Here is a 15,479-nt window from a genome sequence, read left to right on the forward strand (position 1 = left end):
TGGGAGAGAATATTTGCGAAACACATTTTGTATCTAAAATATATCTATAACCTTATAGCTCAGTAAGATATACAACCTGATTTTTTTAAAAAATAGGTTAAAAATTTGAATAGACAATTCAATAATTTTCTAATAAACTGATGGTAAATAAGTATATGAAAAGATGCTCAACATCCTTGGACATTGGGGAAATGCAAATTAAAGCCCCTACATACCTACTAAAATGTCTAAGAGAAGAAGAAAAAAACAAAACAACCGACAGTAACAAGTGCTGGTGAGATTGTGAACTCATACATTGCTGGTGGGAATGCAAAACAGTACTGCTACTTTGGAAAACAGTTTGGCAGTTTGTTATCAAGTAAAAGATATACTTATCTTGTGATGTGGCAGTACCACTTCTTAGTATTTACTTAAGAGAAATGAAAACATATGTCTGCACAAAGACCTATATACAAATATTTATTGGCTTTATTCATAATAGCGAAAAATTAGAAACAACTATATGTCATCAACTAGTGAATGGACAAACTGTGGTATGTCCATACTGTGGAGTACTACTCAGCAATAAAAGAAACAAAATACTGGTATACCTAACAATGTGGATGAATCTCAAATGCATTATGCTAAGTGAAAGATGCCAGACACAAGAAACTCCAAATTCTGTGATTCCATTTATATGACATTCTGTAAAAGGCAAAACCATAGGAACAAATCAGATCAGTGCTGCCGGAGACTTGGGGGTGCGTGGAGTGGAATTGACTGCCAAGAGGCATGAGGAAAAACTCTTTGGAGTGATGGAAATGTTCTATACCTTGATCGTGGTGGTGGTAACATTTGTTAAAACTTGTTCAACTATCAATTAAAAAGGAAGACTCTTGGGCTTCCCTGGTGGCGCGGTGGTTGAGAGTCCGCCTGCCGATGCAGGGGACACAGGTTCGTGCCCCGGTCCGGGAAGATCCCACATGTCATGGAGCGGCTAAGCCCGTGAGCCATGGCCGCTGAGCCTGCGCGTCCGGAGCCTGTGCTCCACAACGGGAGAGGCCACAACAGTGAGAGGCCCGTGTACCGCAAAATAAATAAATAAATTTAAAAAAAAAAAAAAAAAAAGGAAGACTCTTATTACATGTAAATTATACTTAAGTTAAAAAAAACATTAAAAAAACAACAACCATGGGACTTCCCTGGTGGCGCAGTGATTAGGAATCCGCCTGCCAATGCAGGGGACACGGGTTCGAGCCCTGGTCTGGGAAGATCCCACATGCTGTGGAGCAGCTAAGCCCATGTGCTACAACTACTGAGCCCATGTGCCACAACTACTGAAGCCCGCACACCTAGAGCCCGTGCTCCACAACAAAGAGAAGCCATCAGGGGCTTCCCTGGTGGTGCAGTGGTTAAGAATTCGCCTGCCAATGCAGGGGACACGGGTTCGATCCCTGGTCCGGGAAGATCCCACATACCACGGAGCAGCTAAGCCCCTGCACCACCACTACTGAGCCTGCACGCTAGAGCCCGCGAGCCACAACTGCTGAATCTGCACGCCACAACTACTGAAGCCCGTGCGCCGAGAGCCCATTGCTCCTCAACAAGAGAAGCCACCGCAATGAGAAGCCTGCGCACCTCAATGAAGAGTAGCCCCCACTCGCCGCAACTAGAGAAAGCCCGCACGCAGCAACGAAGACCCAGTGCAGCCAGAAATAAATAAATAAGATAAATAAATTAAAAAAAAGAAAAACAACAACCATGATACACCTCAGAGTTCAGTTCAAGCCTCTTCTCCTTCATGAGGCTTTCCCCAACCACCTCCTTGTTTCATGGCCCTCTGGTAAGTCCCTTCCAGGGCACTCATGGTTTTGGTTCCTGTCAACCACAGCTTGGGCTCCTTCTTCAGTAGGGCTGCCTCAACTCCTCAGGGCAGTGACTTGCTGAACTCACTGCTCATTTTGCATAGCCAGACCCTGCCCACAGCTGGCTCTGTGAGAGGGCAGGAATGCTGGTGAGGTGGTAGCAGGCTGGGGAGAGGAGCTCAGACCTGGGTGGGCTTCTGTGACTGTCTTGTTTTTCTCTCAAGTACCTCACCTCAGCTCTTGCTCTCTTTTCCCCCACAGGTTGGGATAAACATTCCTATGGTTACCATGGTGATGATGGGCATTCCTTCTGCTCCTCTGGGACTGGCCAGCCCTATGGTCCCACATTCACTACAGGAGACGTGATTGGCTGCTGCGTCAACCTCATCAATGGCACTTGCTTCTACACCAAGAATGGCCACAGCCTTGGTGGGTACATAGGGGACCTTGGAGGGTCTGCCCTGTGGAGCCACTTTGGTTGGTGAGAGGCTTTGAAGCCAAAGCAGTGTTGTAGATCCTCTGCTGAGCTCAAGGCAACTGCAGTCATTTCCTAGCATCGGAGCCCTGCAAGGGGAACGGAGGGTATAGAAGTGGTCCCTTTGTTAATCCATCCATTCAGCAGCATTTATCGAGCCTGGGTCAGTGCTGAGAGAGCAGCAATGTCGTGGTCGTGCTCCTGGCCTGTGTGACACTCGTTGGAGCGAGGTTTAGGGTCAGTGAGAAGTTTGAGGGGCCCTAGTACATACTTGACAGTGGTAGTGATTTGCATGCCTGTCGCCTGGGCCCAGACTTTCTCTGGCCCTTCTGCAGGGCACTGGTTGCTATGGAGCAACAGTGAGGGCTGCTCTAGTACAGGAGGTAAACAGGCCGGAGTCAGATGGGGTCAGATCTCTTCTGGCCTGTTTGTGGTTAATAGACAGCAACCTGGACAGAGTTATATTGAAAAAGCCCCTTTGGTTAAACTGAGAAGGAGGGACTGATTGGAGTAAGGGCTGAGGAAGAGGCAGGTGGCATGAGCCGTGGCCGTGGTGATGGGTGCAGGCAGTGGAGAACAGGCCTGCAAAGGACTAGGGGTGCCGCAGCGGGGCTTAGTGATAGATGGGGTGCACTGGAAAGAAGGGAACATGGTAAAGTGGCTAGATTAGTGGTGCTGTCAACTAGGATCAGAAACCCAGGAGAAGCAGCAGTCCTTGGGAGGTCTTGAGAACTCTGGAGGATACCTTGAAGAGTAGTCCTGTACACATATAGGAATTTAGGATTAGAAACTAAGACAGAGAGGAACTTTGGCTATTCTGACACCTTGCCCTAGTAGAGCTGACTGCTATTTGGCCCTCGAGTGAGTGGAACCCATGGCCAAAGTGGCCCTGAGGTGGTACCTAACTGCTGGGCCTGCCTGCCTGGGTTTGCAGAGGTCTCTAATCTGGCAGAACCCTACCAGCCAGGTTGACCACAGACCTTGCCAGGAAAGGGAGTTGGGCATTTTACTTTGAACCCAACTTGTAGGAGGCTCACTTGCCCTGGTTTGCGGGACAGTCAAAAGGTGGCTGCCACTCCCCACATCCCTCTGTAGCTTCTCCAGGAGATGAGCCCGGGCAAGACCAGGGGACCTGGGTGGAAATGGGGTTTACTTGTGGCTGGGGCTGAGCGAGCAGGAGCCAGCATTCCTCAACAGGGCCGTCAGATGCCACAGCCTAGAATGGGCAGCCAAGAGCATAGCACAGATGATGCAGAGCTGACCCAGGTGCACATCCGGAAAGACTCTCCCCTGAAATCCATAGCCACCTAGCTGCAGTTGCTGATATCCAGCCTGTGAGGAGCTAGCTGCTGGAGGGCAAGGCCAAGGTCTCAAGATGACTTCTCATTCCCCACTCTGTTCTCTGACTCCAGCTATTTCCTGCCTCTTGACTTTTCTGCTGTCAGAGTCCCAGGGGCCACTGTTATGGGCTATCAGTCCTTACCCAAGCCCTGTTTCACTTGCCTCTCCGAGCCAGGCCCAGTTCTGCCTGTCTGCTCTGAATACCTGCCCTCCTTACATCTCTTCAGCTTGTCCACACTTTGCTCAGAGCATGGAACCTGTTGTGGGACATAAGATTTGGGGCATATCTGCTGTCCCTTCTGTACCTGCACCTCCCTCCTCTGGGCCCTAAGCTCTTTGTCAGTCAGATCCCTAGGTCCCTAAGGAGCTCATGGCCACCTTAATGTCAGCCTGGACCCTCACACTGTTTTTATTTTATTTATTTGTTTATTTATTTAGGCTGGTTTGGGTCTTTGTTGCTGCACGCAGGCTTTCTCTAGTTGTGGCGAGCGGGGGCTACTCTTTCTTGTGGTGCACAGGCTTCTCATTGCGGTGGCTGCTCTTGCTGCAGAGCATGGGCTCTAGGTGCATGGGCTTCAGTAGTTGTGGCACGTGGGCTCAGTAGTTGTGGGACGTGGGCTCAGTAGTTGTAGCTCGTGGGCTGTAGAGCTCAGGCTCAGTAGTTGTGGTGCACGGGCTTAGTTGCTCTGTGGCATGTGGGATATTCCCGGACCAGGGCTTGAACCCATGTCCCCTGCATTGGCAGGCAGATTCTTAACCATTGTGCTACCAGAGAAGCCCCCTCACACTGTTTTTAAAAACTCATCACCCAGGACTTCCCGGGCAGTCCAGTGGTTAAGACTCCACACTTTCCACTGCAGGGGGCATGGGTTTGATACCTGGTTGGGGAACTAAGATCCCACATGCCATGTGGCACGACCAAAAAAAATAGAAAAATAAAAAAAACTCTCTCTAGTATATGTTTTTTTTGTTTTGGTTTGGTTTTTTAAATTAATTTATGTATTTATGGCTGCGTTGGGTCTTCGTTGCTGTGAGCGGGCTTTCTGTAGTTGCAGTGAGCGGGGGCTACTCTTCATTGTGGTGCGCGGGCTTCTTATTGCGGTGGCTTCTCTTATTGCGGAGCACGGGCTCTAGGCACGCAGGCTCAGTAGTTGTGGTGCACGGGCTTAGTTGCTCTGCATGTGGGATCTTCCCGGACCAGGGCTCGAACCCATGTCCCCTGCATTGACAGGCAGATTCTTAACCACTGCACCACCTGGGAAGTCCCCCCTAGTACATGTTTATATAGACCCCATGGAAGTCCTCACACATCTTGTAATAAAACTTCCTTTAGGCCTATATTATCTATTTTTCAAGCCTGTCACGATCTTCTTTGGTCTTGCTTTTTCTATCTCGAGTATTTGGTATCCTCTTCAGCATTGTATTAACCTAACTTTTGATAAACATGTTTATTTGTGTTTTCATCAAGATATTGATAAAAATATTGGAAGAGGACAAGGCTGGATTTGAGCCCTTCAGCCTACAGCTTGTCCAGGTAGACACCAGCCATTTAAGAATCACTTCATTATGTTAATTGAATCTTGTGTTTTTCTGTCTTTTCCACAAGGATACTACTGAGACCTTACTAAAAAATGGATATGACCCGTCCTCTGCATTTTCTAGATCACGAAATTTGATGGAAAGTCAATGAAAGTGATAGACCACTTGGTGAATCTTCTAATGACCTTGTTTCCTTTTCACAAGCCAGCTTATCAATATAATGCACTTCAGAATCTCACGCAGGATCAGTGAGCCAATCATTGCTCTCTAACCTCAGAACATTTCTCCCTTTAGAGAAGCAGAGTGATGTTTCCTGCCTCTGGCCGCCCCGCTCCTTTTATTTGCTCCGTTGTCCTCTATCACAGCACTCACCCTATGTGTCATTGGTCAGTTGTCTGTGTAATTATTAGTTGCACACCATCTCTCTTGCTGGAGTTTGCAGCACTTTTAGGGCCAGGCTTACAGCTGGCTCCCTATTGTCTGTCATAGGGCCTAGCTCCTGGGAGGTCTTAGCAAATACTTGATGGGAGAACAAATGAACACTGAGTGAATGGAGACTGGAGACTGACGTCTCACCCACAAGTGGTCCATGAGCTTTCAGAGTAATTTTTTTTTTGCCTGCATTGCACAGCATGTGGGATCTTGGCTTTCCCACCAGGGATCGAACCCACACCCCCTGCAGTGGAAGCGCGGATTCTTTTTCTTTTTTTAAATAAATTTATTTATTTATTTTTGGCTGCGTTGGGTCCTCGTTGCTGCGCGCGGGACCTCTCTAGCTGTGGCGAGCAGGGGCCACTCTTCGCTGCGGTGCATGGGCCTCTCATTGTGGTGGCCTCCCCCGTTGCAGAGCACGGGCTTTAGGGCGCCTGGGCTTAGTTGCTCCGCGGCACGTGGAATCCTCCCAGACCAGGGCTCGAACCTGTGTCTCCTGAATTGGCAGGCAGACTCTTAACCACTGTGCCACCAGGGAAGCCCTGAAGCGTGGATTCTTAACCACTGAACCCCCAGGGAAGTCCCCAGAGTAATTTTTATACAGGCTCTTTATACCCTCAGCCTCAGTGACCCCTGAGCTGTGTCTTTTTGGCTAAGGGTACTTCTTAGCAGCAGGTTTGAATGTCCTATTTGCATCCTGGATCTTTGCCTGGCCCTTCTCAGATCTTCCCGTGGGCCATCTCAGATCTTGCCATCACAATGTCTTTGTGGAGGCTCCCAGAGACCTACAGGGAGCGGTGTTGCCCTTGTTCAGTGCAATACGGGGTGGAGTAGCCTCTTTCCTCATCCTCCTGGAAGCACCTCAAGGCCTTGTCCTTCCTGAGTGCCATTGTGAGTAGAGGTAGGCAAGCCCGAGTAGGTCATCCCCTGGGTAGAAATGTGGCAGTTGTCTCGCCCTGTGGCGCAACTCTAGCCAACTTGTACATAGACCTCACAGTTTATGAAGCAGCTTTCATAGAGAATCTGTTTCTCCTTTCTTCTTGAGGTGTTGGGTATATTGTTACCCCCTTTTTTCAGATGGGCTCAGGGAGGTTGGGTAGCTTGCCAAAGGTCACACTGCAGATAATTGATGGAGACTGGACTCCACTTTCTTCCAGGGTTCTGTGGGCTTCTTCGCGAGCCTGGGAGTACAGCAGCAGTAGCCTGGCCACACTGAGATTCATGGGGGCAGCTCCCATGCAGACCTGGTGGGTGGACACGGAAGGGCTTCCAGATTCCATCCTGCTAGTTCTGTGACTGCTGACTCTGCATGTGGGGCTCAGGAGTGGCCTCAGGCAGGAAGGTCATGGGTTTATGAACTTCTTTCACTGAGGAGCAAAATAGCCCAGTAAAGAATGTAAACAGTCTCTTTGTGCCTTGGTTTTTTCATATGTAAACTAGTGTCAGAGGCATTATACACCTTCCAGGGTTGTTTTGAGGATTAAATGCTTCCTTGTAAGACATGATTCCAGTGCCCAGCACAGAGGAAGAACATGGGATGCTCACTTGGCTGCTGTCAGGATTCTGGCCCCAGGTTTACTGGGAGACCTATCATCAGACCCTCACCTGTTCTTCAGTCTTGCTGGGTTTCACTTTCTTTTTGGGGTGGAGTTGAGGGAGCAGACAGAGACCTCCAAATAGTCAGTGGTTTGAAAACCTCTCAGGCCGAAAGCTTAGGAGCTTCTAGAAGATATAAGAATTTTAAAAAATGGGAAGGCTATGAGCCCTTGGGAGAGTGTCCTTGGGCCTTGAGTCATTTCTCAATCTGCAGAATATGAATGCTCTGGTAGATATGCTGAGGCCCCTCTCCTGCTCAGGGCTGTTCCTATATTTAGGGTCCCTATCCCCTCTACCCTCACTTCTGATTTAGGACTAAGGTCCCTAGAAACATAGCCTCTTCTCTTGGCAGGAGGGTTCAGAGGGTACACAGGCCATTGTTAACTTGGGCTTTGTCAACTCGGAATCTCTCGGGACTCTGGGCAAGTATGGGCTGAAGATGGGCAGCTGCTGCCCTCTCTGTCTCCACTGCTCTGTCAGCTTAGAGATGATGTTGGAGCATCAGACTAGAAATGAGTCCAGTCCCACTAGGTTCTGCTGGTCTTATGACTGCTGGCAAATCATTTAACCTCTGAGGCTTACTTTCCACATCTGTAAAATGGGGATAAGAAAGCCTGCTACCCATAGTTGGTATGAGGATCAGATGAGATAATGGATGGAAAAGGTCCTGGCATACACAGGAGGTCTCCCTAAATACATGTTGGATCAAGAGAACAATCAGGCCTAGAGAGGCCTCAGGGTAGATCATTTGGGTTTAGTCCTTCCTAGCAGGTTTTCCCTGAGAGGGTAGAAATGCTGTGGACAAATACCCAAATATCTGACTTCACTTCTGGCCAAGCGACTCAGCAAAGGGAAGGCCAGGGTGTAAACCTACCAGGCGGGACTTCCCTGGTAATGCAGTGGTTAAGAATCTGCTGGCCAATGCAGGGGACATGGGTTTGAGCCCTGATCTGGGAAGATCCCACGTGATAGTTCAATTAAGCCTGTGTGCCACAACTACTGAAGGCTGTGTGCCTAGAGCTCGCGCTCCACAACAAGAGAAGCCACCACTATGAGAAGCCCACGCACTGCAACAAAGAGTAGCCCCCGCTCGTCGCAACTAGAGAAAGCCCACGCGCACAGCAACGAAGACCCGAAACAGCCAAAAATAAATAAATAAATAAATTTATTAAAAATATAAGTAAAATAAAAAATAAACCTACCAAGCCCTGGCTAGTGCTTGTCCTTCACCATAGGGGAGGTGTGATGACCAGCCCCTCCCCCAGCCATTGTGACGGACCCTTGCGGGGCCCACAGGGGCATGGGAAACCAGGTGGCCTGATGACTGTTCCTTTCCCTCCACAGGTATAGCCTTCACAGACCTCCCGGTAAGTACTACTATTGGGTCTCCTGCTCTGGCCCCCGGGGCCGACTGGGAAAGGGCATGGTGTTACCTGCAAGCGCAGGGTGTGGAGTCCTGCCCTTTCCCCAGCCAGGGATGTGTGCTGTGTCGTCAGCTTGAAGGTACCAGTAGGCGGTACCTGCCAGCGTTCTTCTCTCTCCAGCAGCAAGGCCTGGTCTTCCTCCATGACTCTTAGCAGGTGACAGAGATTTGTGGCATTTCCAAAGGCAGCTAGGAGGTAGGGGACGGTGTGGGCAGAGATGAGGTAGCTCCATGGTTCAGCTGGTCTGAACCAGTTCTGTGTGGCTTATAGCTAGTGGACCTGTGTGCAGAGTATAGAAAACTGTTCGTATAGAAACTTGTTCCTGAGCTGTTAGGGAGCCAGGTCCCTGTGCATACCCATCAAAGATCCCTGAGGAAAGCCAGTGCCCTAGAGGACTGAACCTGCTACTGTGCAGGGTACTCCTGGGCCAGAGAGGTGAGATTTATGGGTTTTTCTCCTCTTAGAAAAGGGTGAGGTTTCCTGCTGGCTTTGTTCAGGGCTCATCCCACCTCCTGCACTCCAGTCCTTCTTTGTCATGAGTCATCACAGGCCTTGTCACATGCAGGGCCTCTACCCAGAATGCTGGGAGCCTGGCCTGGCTCTGTGTGCCCTGGCTGGGGTCTGGAAGGAGAAAAGGTTTGCTGACTCTGGGGGCTGCTTAGGGATCCTGGGCTCCCCTGTGATGCTCTAGGAATAGGAAATGCCCCTGTGATCTGAGGGGCCTTCTGAAGCCCAGACTGCAACACGCAGGATCCTGTTAGAACCTCTGTCTATGTATCAAAATCCTTCCCTCCAACCTGGAGTCCCCAGAGAGGGGCTGTGGTCCTAAGCAAAGAAAGGGAACAGACACAGGAGGAGAATTCTGACCCTGAGTGGGGAAGAGTCTAGTGGTGGAGGTATGACATGAAACACCCAGACATGGATGTGATGGCACTCTGTGCCAAGTGCTAGAAAGGCTGAACCCAGTGTGCAGTACCGGCACGTGGTAGTCAGGAATGATACGTGGTCTAAGGATGGAAGGTGGAAGAGAAGACTGGGGACCTGGGGCCAATGAGGAGGAGGCTGGTGAGGCATTGGGCTGTAGCAGTGGGAGCCATAGAAGGCATGGAGTGAGGGAGCGACCTGGCAAAAGCTGGTCAAGGCAGGGGATAGATGGGAAGCAGGGAGCCCCACACCCAGAGGGACATGCCCAAACCTCACTGGCCAGAAGATCCTCCTCTTAGTGAGCCTCAGACAGGAAGGGCAGCAGCCTTTCTTTACCCTTTTCTAGTGTCACCTAACTCCCCTCCTTTCCTCTCTCCCCGCATCCCTTCCTGCCCCCTTATATACCCCCCTTTTTTGTGGCAAAAGGATCCGTGGTCCTGGATCTTTCTGAGAGGAGCCATCATCCACCCCTGCAGCAGATCTTCACGGGCACACCTGCAGGGCTGTGGAGCCCAGCCTGCCTCTCTGTGCCCTGGCTGAGTCCCGAAGGGGGGCCTTGGGCTTTGGGAACACTACAGCCTCTGATGCCGGGCAAGAGACTCCATGTTGAGCCTGCCTTGCTTTTCTTTTGCCATTTCCCCTCAAACTTTGGGGAATAGTGTCTCTGCTAGGGAGGTGGGCAGAATGTGGCTTAGCCCTGCCTCCCCCAGCCATGCTGCAATTCTCTCAAAGCCAAAGCAACGGCCTGCGGGAGCCAGCGCCTTCCCCTCTGTGCCGGAGGTGAGATGAGGCGAGGCCCTGCTGCCCCATTGCCCTCAGGGCCCAACTGACATTTCATTCTCCTCCTCAGGCCAACCTCTACCCCACCGTAGGCCTGCAGACACCTGGGGAGATTGTGGACGCCAACTTTGGGCAGCAACCCTTCCTGTTTGACATTGAGGACTACATGCGGGAGTGGCGTGCCAAGGTCCAGGGTACTGTCCACTGCTTCCCCATCAGTGCCCGGCTTGGCGAGTGGCAGGCGGTGCTGCAGAAGTGAGTGCCCTGCTCCCGCCCTTACCCAGCCCTGCCCCGTCCCAGGGGCCTCACTCTCCTGTAGGCCCCTGTACTGCTACAAGCTGCTCTTGTGAACTTTAGTGGGTAGCGTTCCTTCTGGAAAGCACTCCCAGGATGACTCTGCCTGCTGCTCTCCTCCTCTCTTAGTTCAGTTCTCCAGAGCTGCTCCTAGTTAAACCTTTGCCCCCTCAACTGGATCGGAAGGCCCTGTATGTAATAGCACCAGGAGGGCGGTTTTCCTTCCCCAGGTCATTTTGCAGAGGATGTGCTAGTACGCCCTGTGGTATCTTCCTCTGTGCACTTTTCTTTTCCATCATAGGGAGTGTCTGTCATACCATGACTCTGGCCTAAGGTCACCTCTCAGGGTCAGATCCAGCTAAGTCCCTTGCATCTGTGGCAGTGGTGGTGTGAAGAGGGTCCTCCCTAGGACCTAGCTGGCTCTTGTCTGATTAATTCCCAGCCTCTCCTGGGAAACAGTCTTGATGAGAATCCCAAGGGAGGCCAGATATAGTTCTCTCTTCCACTTGACAGCTGCAGGCCTGAGTGAGGCAATGACCTGTACCCACTCTGCCAGGAGGTGGGTTAGTTTGTTAGCTTGGCTCCCAGGGGTGGGCCGAGAAGGGCTGGGCTTCTACTAGCTCTGGTCATTGCCTTGCAGACACCGGGGTACCAGAGGCCAGCGGGTGGGGGTGGGGTGCACACTGGGTTCTTTGTGTAGCCTTCCTTTCTTTAGGGATTGATATTGAGGCAGGCCCCATGGGAGGGCTGAGGCAGGGGCTAGGTGGCCAGACCCTTCTCAGGAATAGCAGCACTACTACATCTTGTCCCCAGCCCCCAGAACTTATAAGAAGCCCTTCCTTGGAGGGCCAGCATGGTGCCAGTCCCCATAGCAGGCTTGCTGGGACAGGCAAGGGGAGAGGTGGGGCTGCCCCAGCTGTGTTGGGGAGGGACTAATACTCTCAGCTGACAGGGCCTGGGCTCAGCACGTGGGTGTATTTGTTTACATGTATGTATCTGTGTGCCTGTGTGTTCATATGTAGTATTTGCTGAGACCTGCATATAACTTATATCTGTGATTTCATATAACTTCGCTTTATGGACATTGTTAATGGCTGTATTATCTCGCAGACACATTTGCCACAAGCCCCTTGGCTGGCTTCCCTTGGTGGTAGGTTCAGGTTATTTCTTCTCTCTTGCTTGTGTAGGTCACCCTTTTGTACATAAAGAGTTTTCCATATTTAAGATTATTTTCTGGGTGTCCTTTCAAGAAGTGGAATTACTGAGTCAAAGGGACTGTACATTTTAGTGGCCTCTGATGTGCATATGGGCGCATCTGAACCGTGTTTTGTCAAGAATTTTTAACCTTGTGTTTATAATAATATAAGTATTATAATTCTTATTCATAATTAATGTTATAAATACATAATTTCATAATAAGAGGTTGTATATATTGACTTCTTGCTTTGCTAGGCACTTTATATGGATCATCTCATTTACCCCTTAAAACATGAGGGAACACACAGCTGAACTTCTGTGCCTTCTGCATGACAGCTCTTCAGACATTTGTGTTGGCAGTTATATTAATGACACTGACATATGCACACACCAAGGTATTCACTTTTGTACACATCAGATACGAGGACTCTATGTGTGCTGCTGCTTAGCCAGCTTCCAGTGGGATTAAATGGTTTCTGGGCATCAGGCTTCTCAGGGCCATCTCCCAAAGATTGTGTTCCTGTTGGCCACGTTACTGCCTGAAACCTTGGCTTCTTGGGCCCTTAATTTGTTGTGTATCGTGGAGTAACTTGGGTCGTGGGTTAGCTCCCCATCACCGTCTAGAGCCAACACTCCTGAGGGCCAGGTTCACCTGAGCTGGAATGCTTCTGCCGGGCGCGTGGGGCACCTGCAGAGGAGCTCCTGTGTCTGTAGAAGGTACGCACGTGGCATGCATCACCACTGGGCAGCTGCCAGACTGCTTGGCTGGCTGCCCTTCCAGGAAGCCCTCATAGAGACTCTCGGCAGTCTCTGGGTTTGCTTCAGGTCACAGGAGGCAGCCGCTTCTATAAGGAGATGGTATGTGCCTCTGTATGTACTTTTGTTATCATACTTGCCCACCTGTGGGCAGCATATCCCAGAGAAACTGCAGCCACTCCTCCAAGCTGTGAGGACAGATGTGGTGACCTGCCCCTCTTCTGCCTGACTGCATGAGCACTGGGGGATTTTTCATTTGTTTCAGCCCCTTTATTATTCTGTGGAGGTTGCACCTGTAAGATATGTTTAAGGAAGACCTAACAGGGAGATAGTCTGTCCCATCAGGGGGTTGGTGAGAAATGCAGTTCTTAAGTGTCACCTTGAGCATTTCCTTTTTTCTAGCATGGTCTCATCTTACCTGGTGCATCATGGGTATTGTGCCACGGCCACAGCTTTTGCCCGAATGACTGAAACCCCGATTCAGGAAGAACAAGCGTCCATAAAGAACAGACAAAGTAAGGTTGATTCTCCTCTCCCCTCTCCCTCCCTCTCTCACCTGTCCCTAATTCTGCTCTTTGGCTCATGACAGCCGTGGGTAACCTGTCAGGAATCTGTTCAGCTCAGGTCCTCACCAGAAGACCAGCCCACAGCCCAGCCCCAGGCCCTTCTTCTGTCCCTCTTTCAAGACCACACTGTCCAGAAGGACAGTCCAGCAGCATGGGAATGTCTCGGTGCAGCCTCCCTAATGCATACTCTGATGGCCTGGCACAGGCTGGGGCCTGGTATGGCTGGATCTTCCTCCATGCTTGTTTCCTTCCTCCTGCATCCTGGATTCCACTCAGCCTCCTGTTCACGGTCTTCGAGAAAGAGTGTGTTTGCATCTTACCAGTTCAGTGCTCTGCCTTTGCCACCATTTACTCAACCTTGGTAGTTCTGCCTGCCCCTGGGCAGAGAGGGGACTGAAGCAGTCAGATGGGGAAGGCTGATGCTCCGTGGCCACTGTGGTAGACCTTTCTCTGCTTCCCACCTCTGGTCCTGGGCTTTGCAGACCAACAAAGAAGGAGCCAAAGGAAGCTTTCCTGGTGTTCATACTAGCCTGCATACTGCGTGTTTGGGGCTCTTTTGTGGAAGGAGGGTGCTGGGAAAGAGGAAACAGCCCAGAAAGGAGATAGGAAGGAGAGGAGAGTGAGGGAGAGTAGGTGTGTGTGGACACGTGTGTCTGTGTGTGCCTGCTTGCGTCACTCTGAGCCTGTCGTCTCTGTGTATGTGCATGTGTCTGTGTCTCCCAGAGAAGCCACGCCCAGCCAGACAGTCGGAAAGGGATCCCAGACTTGGGATCTACCCAGAAGTGGCTCCCAGCAAGACGCACCAGGCCCCAGGGCAAGAGCACGATGCCGACGGCCTGAGAGATGTCAGCGTCAGAGCTGCCAGTGTGAGGAGGGTGACCTCCTCTCTCAGCAGGGGGCGCGCCGCAGCCCCTGAAGACTGCCAAGACATGGGCCCTGGCCCAGAATCCATGAGCTCCTATTGGCAACCCCCTGTGAAGCCTGAGGAGAGAAGTCTGTCTGAAGAGGAGCCTCTCAGGCCACGAAGCTGCCCGGGTGCCCATCCTTAGATTATGCTCCCACAGCCAGGACCTCTTCCCCTGCCCAGGTCCCTGGCAACCTGTACTGCATAGGAGCAGGCCTCCAAATTCAACCTGCTGCCTCTGGGCTAAGAGCACCCCCCTCCATTTTCCCCTCTTATTCTTTGAGGACTACCTGACACTTGACAGAAACCAGGATCTGTTGTGGGGCTGGTTGGCCAGGTTGTTTCTTCAGCCTCTTCTGTGAGCATCTCAGTGGGCTTGCCACTCTGAGCCAGCCCACCTGACTCTCAGCTGGTCCGTGCTTGGGGCTGGCAGTGTGTAGACGTGTGGCTGTGAGGAAGGTCTGCGGCCCCTCACTCACTGCCGCATTCTTGCTCTCTGCAGAGATCCAGAAGCTGGTGCTGGAGGGCCGTGTGGGTGAGGCCATTGAGACCACACAGCGCTTCTACCCAGGGCTGCTGGAGCACAACCCCAACCTGCTCTTCATGCTCAAGTAAGTTTGGGGCACCGTCAGGTCCCCCACAGCCCAGCTGGTGGTGGGCATACACAACCCAGACCAAGCCCAGAGCGTTGCTGCTCTGCTCCTTCTGCAGGTGCCGACAGTTTGTGGAGATGGTGAATGGGACTGACAGTGAGGTCCGCAGCTTGAGCTCCCGAAGCCCCAAGTCCCAGGACAGCTACCCTGGCTCCCCAAGCCTCAGCCCCCGACACGGCCCCACTAGTTCCCACATGCACAACACAGGTCAGCCACTCTCCAGAGGGCTCTGGGAAGAACTGGTGTGGAGAAGCAAGGCCACCCATACACCCTTCCCTGGGATGGGCTCAAGGCTTGCTGCTGGATTGGGGGAAGGGAAGTGGGACCACTGTAGTTATTCCTGGGGCCCTGCTTGATGGCAAGCTGCCCCTCCTCTTCTGACTGTCCCCCGGCTTTTAGGAGCAGATAGTCCCAGCTGCAGCAATGGTGTCGCTTCCACCAAGAGCAAACAGAACCACAGTAAATACCCTCCGCCCAGCTCCTCCTCTTCCTCGTCGTCGTCCTCGTCCTCCTCATCTCCATCCTCAGTCAATTACTCCGAGTCCAACTCAACAGATTCCACCAAGTCCCAGCCCCACAGCAGTACCAGTAACCAGGAGACCAGGTGCCTGTTCTGCTCTGCTCTGCTTCTTCCTCCTGCCTTCTGCTCTGCGCCCACTGCAGCCTGTCCTTTGAGCGCCACCCTGCCCTTTACCCCCACCTCCATCCCAGGTCTGTGCCTGGAATAGTAGCCGCTGACCCACCAGGCCTGGCA

General features: G+C 51.5%; 1 protein-coding gene across 5 annotated transcripts in view; it reads left to right on the plus strand.

The window, feature by feature from the left end:
• The window catches only part of RANBP10 (RAN binding protein 10), a 66,665-nt gene that overhangs the window by 45,492 nt on the left and 5,694 nt on the right, over positions 1-15,479 (plus strand). For 3 of the 5 annotated variants that reach the window (XM_004273172.3, XM_049703986.1, XM_049703987.1), the window contains 7 exons: positions 2,106-2,273; positions 8,572-8,594; positions 10,426-10,610; positions 13,005-13,117; positions 14,575-14,683; positions 14,784-14,932; positions 15,125-15,329. In XM_004273172.3, coding sequence (XP_004273220.1) covers positions 2,106-2,273; positions 8,572-8,594; positions 10,426-10,610; positions 13,005-13,117; positions 14,575-14,683; positions 14,784-14,932; positions 15,125-15,329 — 952 coding nt within the window. Of the gene's footprint in view, positions 1-2,105; positions 2,274-2,333; positions 6,181-6,221; positions 8,595-8,693; positions 8,808-10,425; positions 10,611-13,004; positions 13,118-14,574; positions 14,684-14,783; positions 14,933-15,124; positions 15,330-15,479 lie in introns of those variants that run through there. The other 2 variants (XM_049703988.1, XM_049703989.1) reach the window with 2 other exon arrangements.

Source organism: Orcinus orca, chromosome 20 (genome assembly GCF_937001465.1).
Source record: "Orcinus orca chromosome 20, mOrcOrc1.1, whole genome shotgun sequence".
Lineage (NCBI taxonomy): Eukaryota > Metazoa > Chordata > Mammalia > Artiodactyla > Delphinidae > Orcinus > Orcinus orca.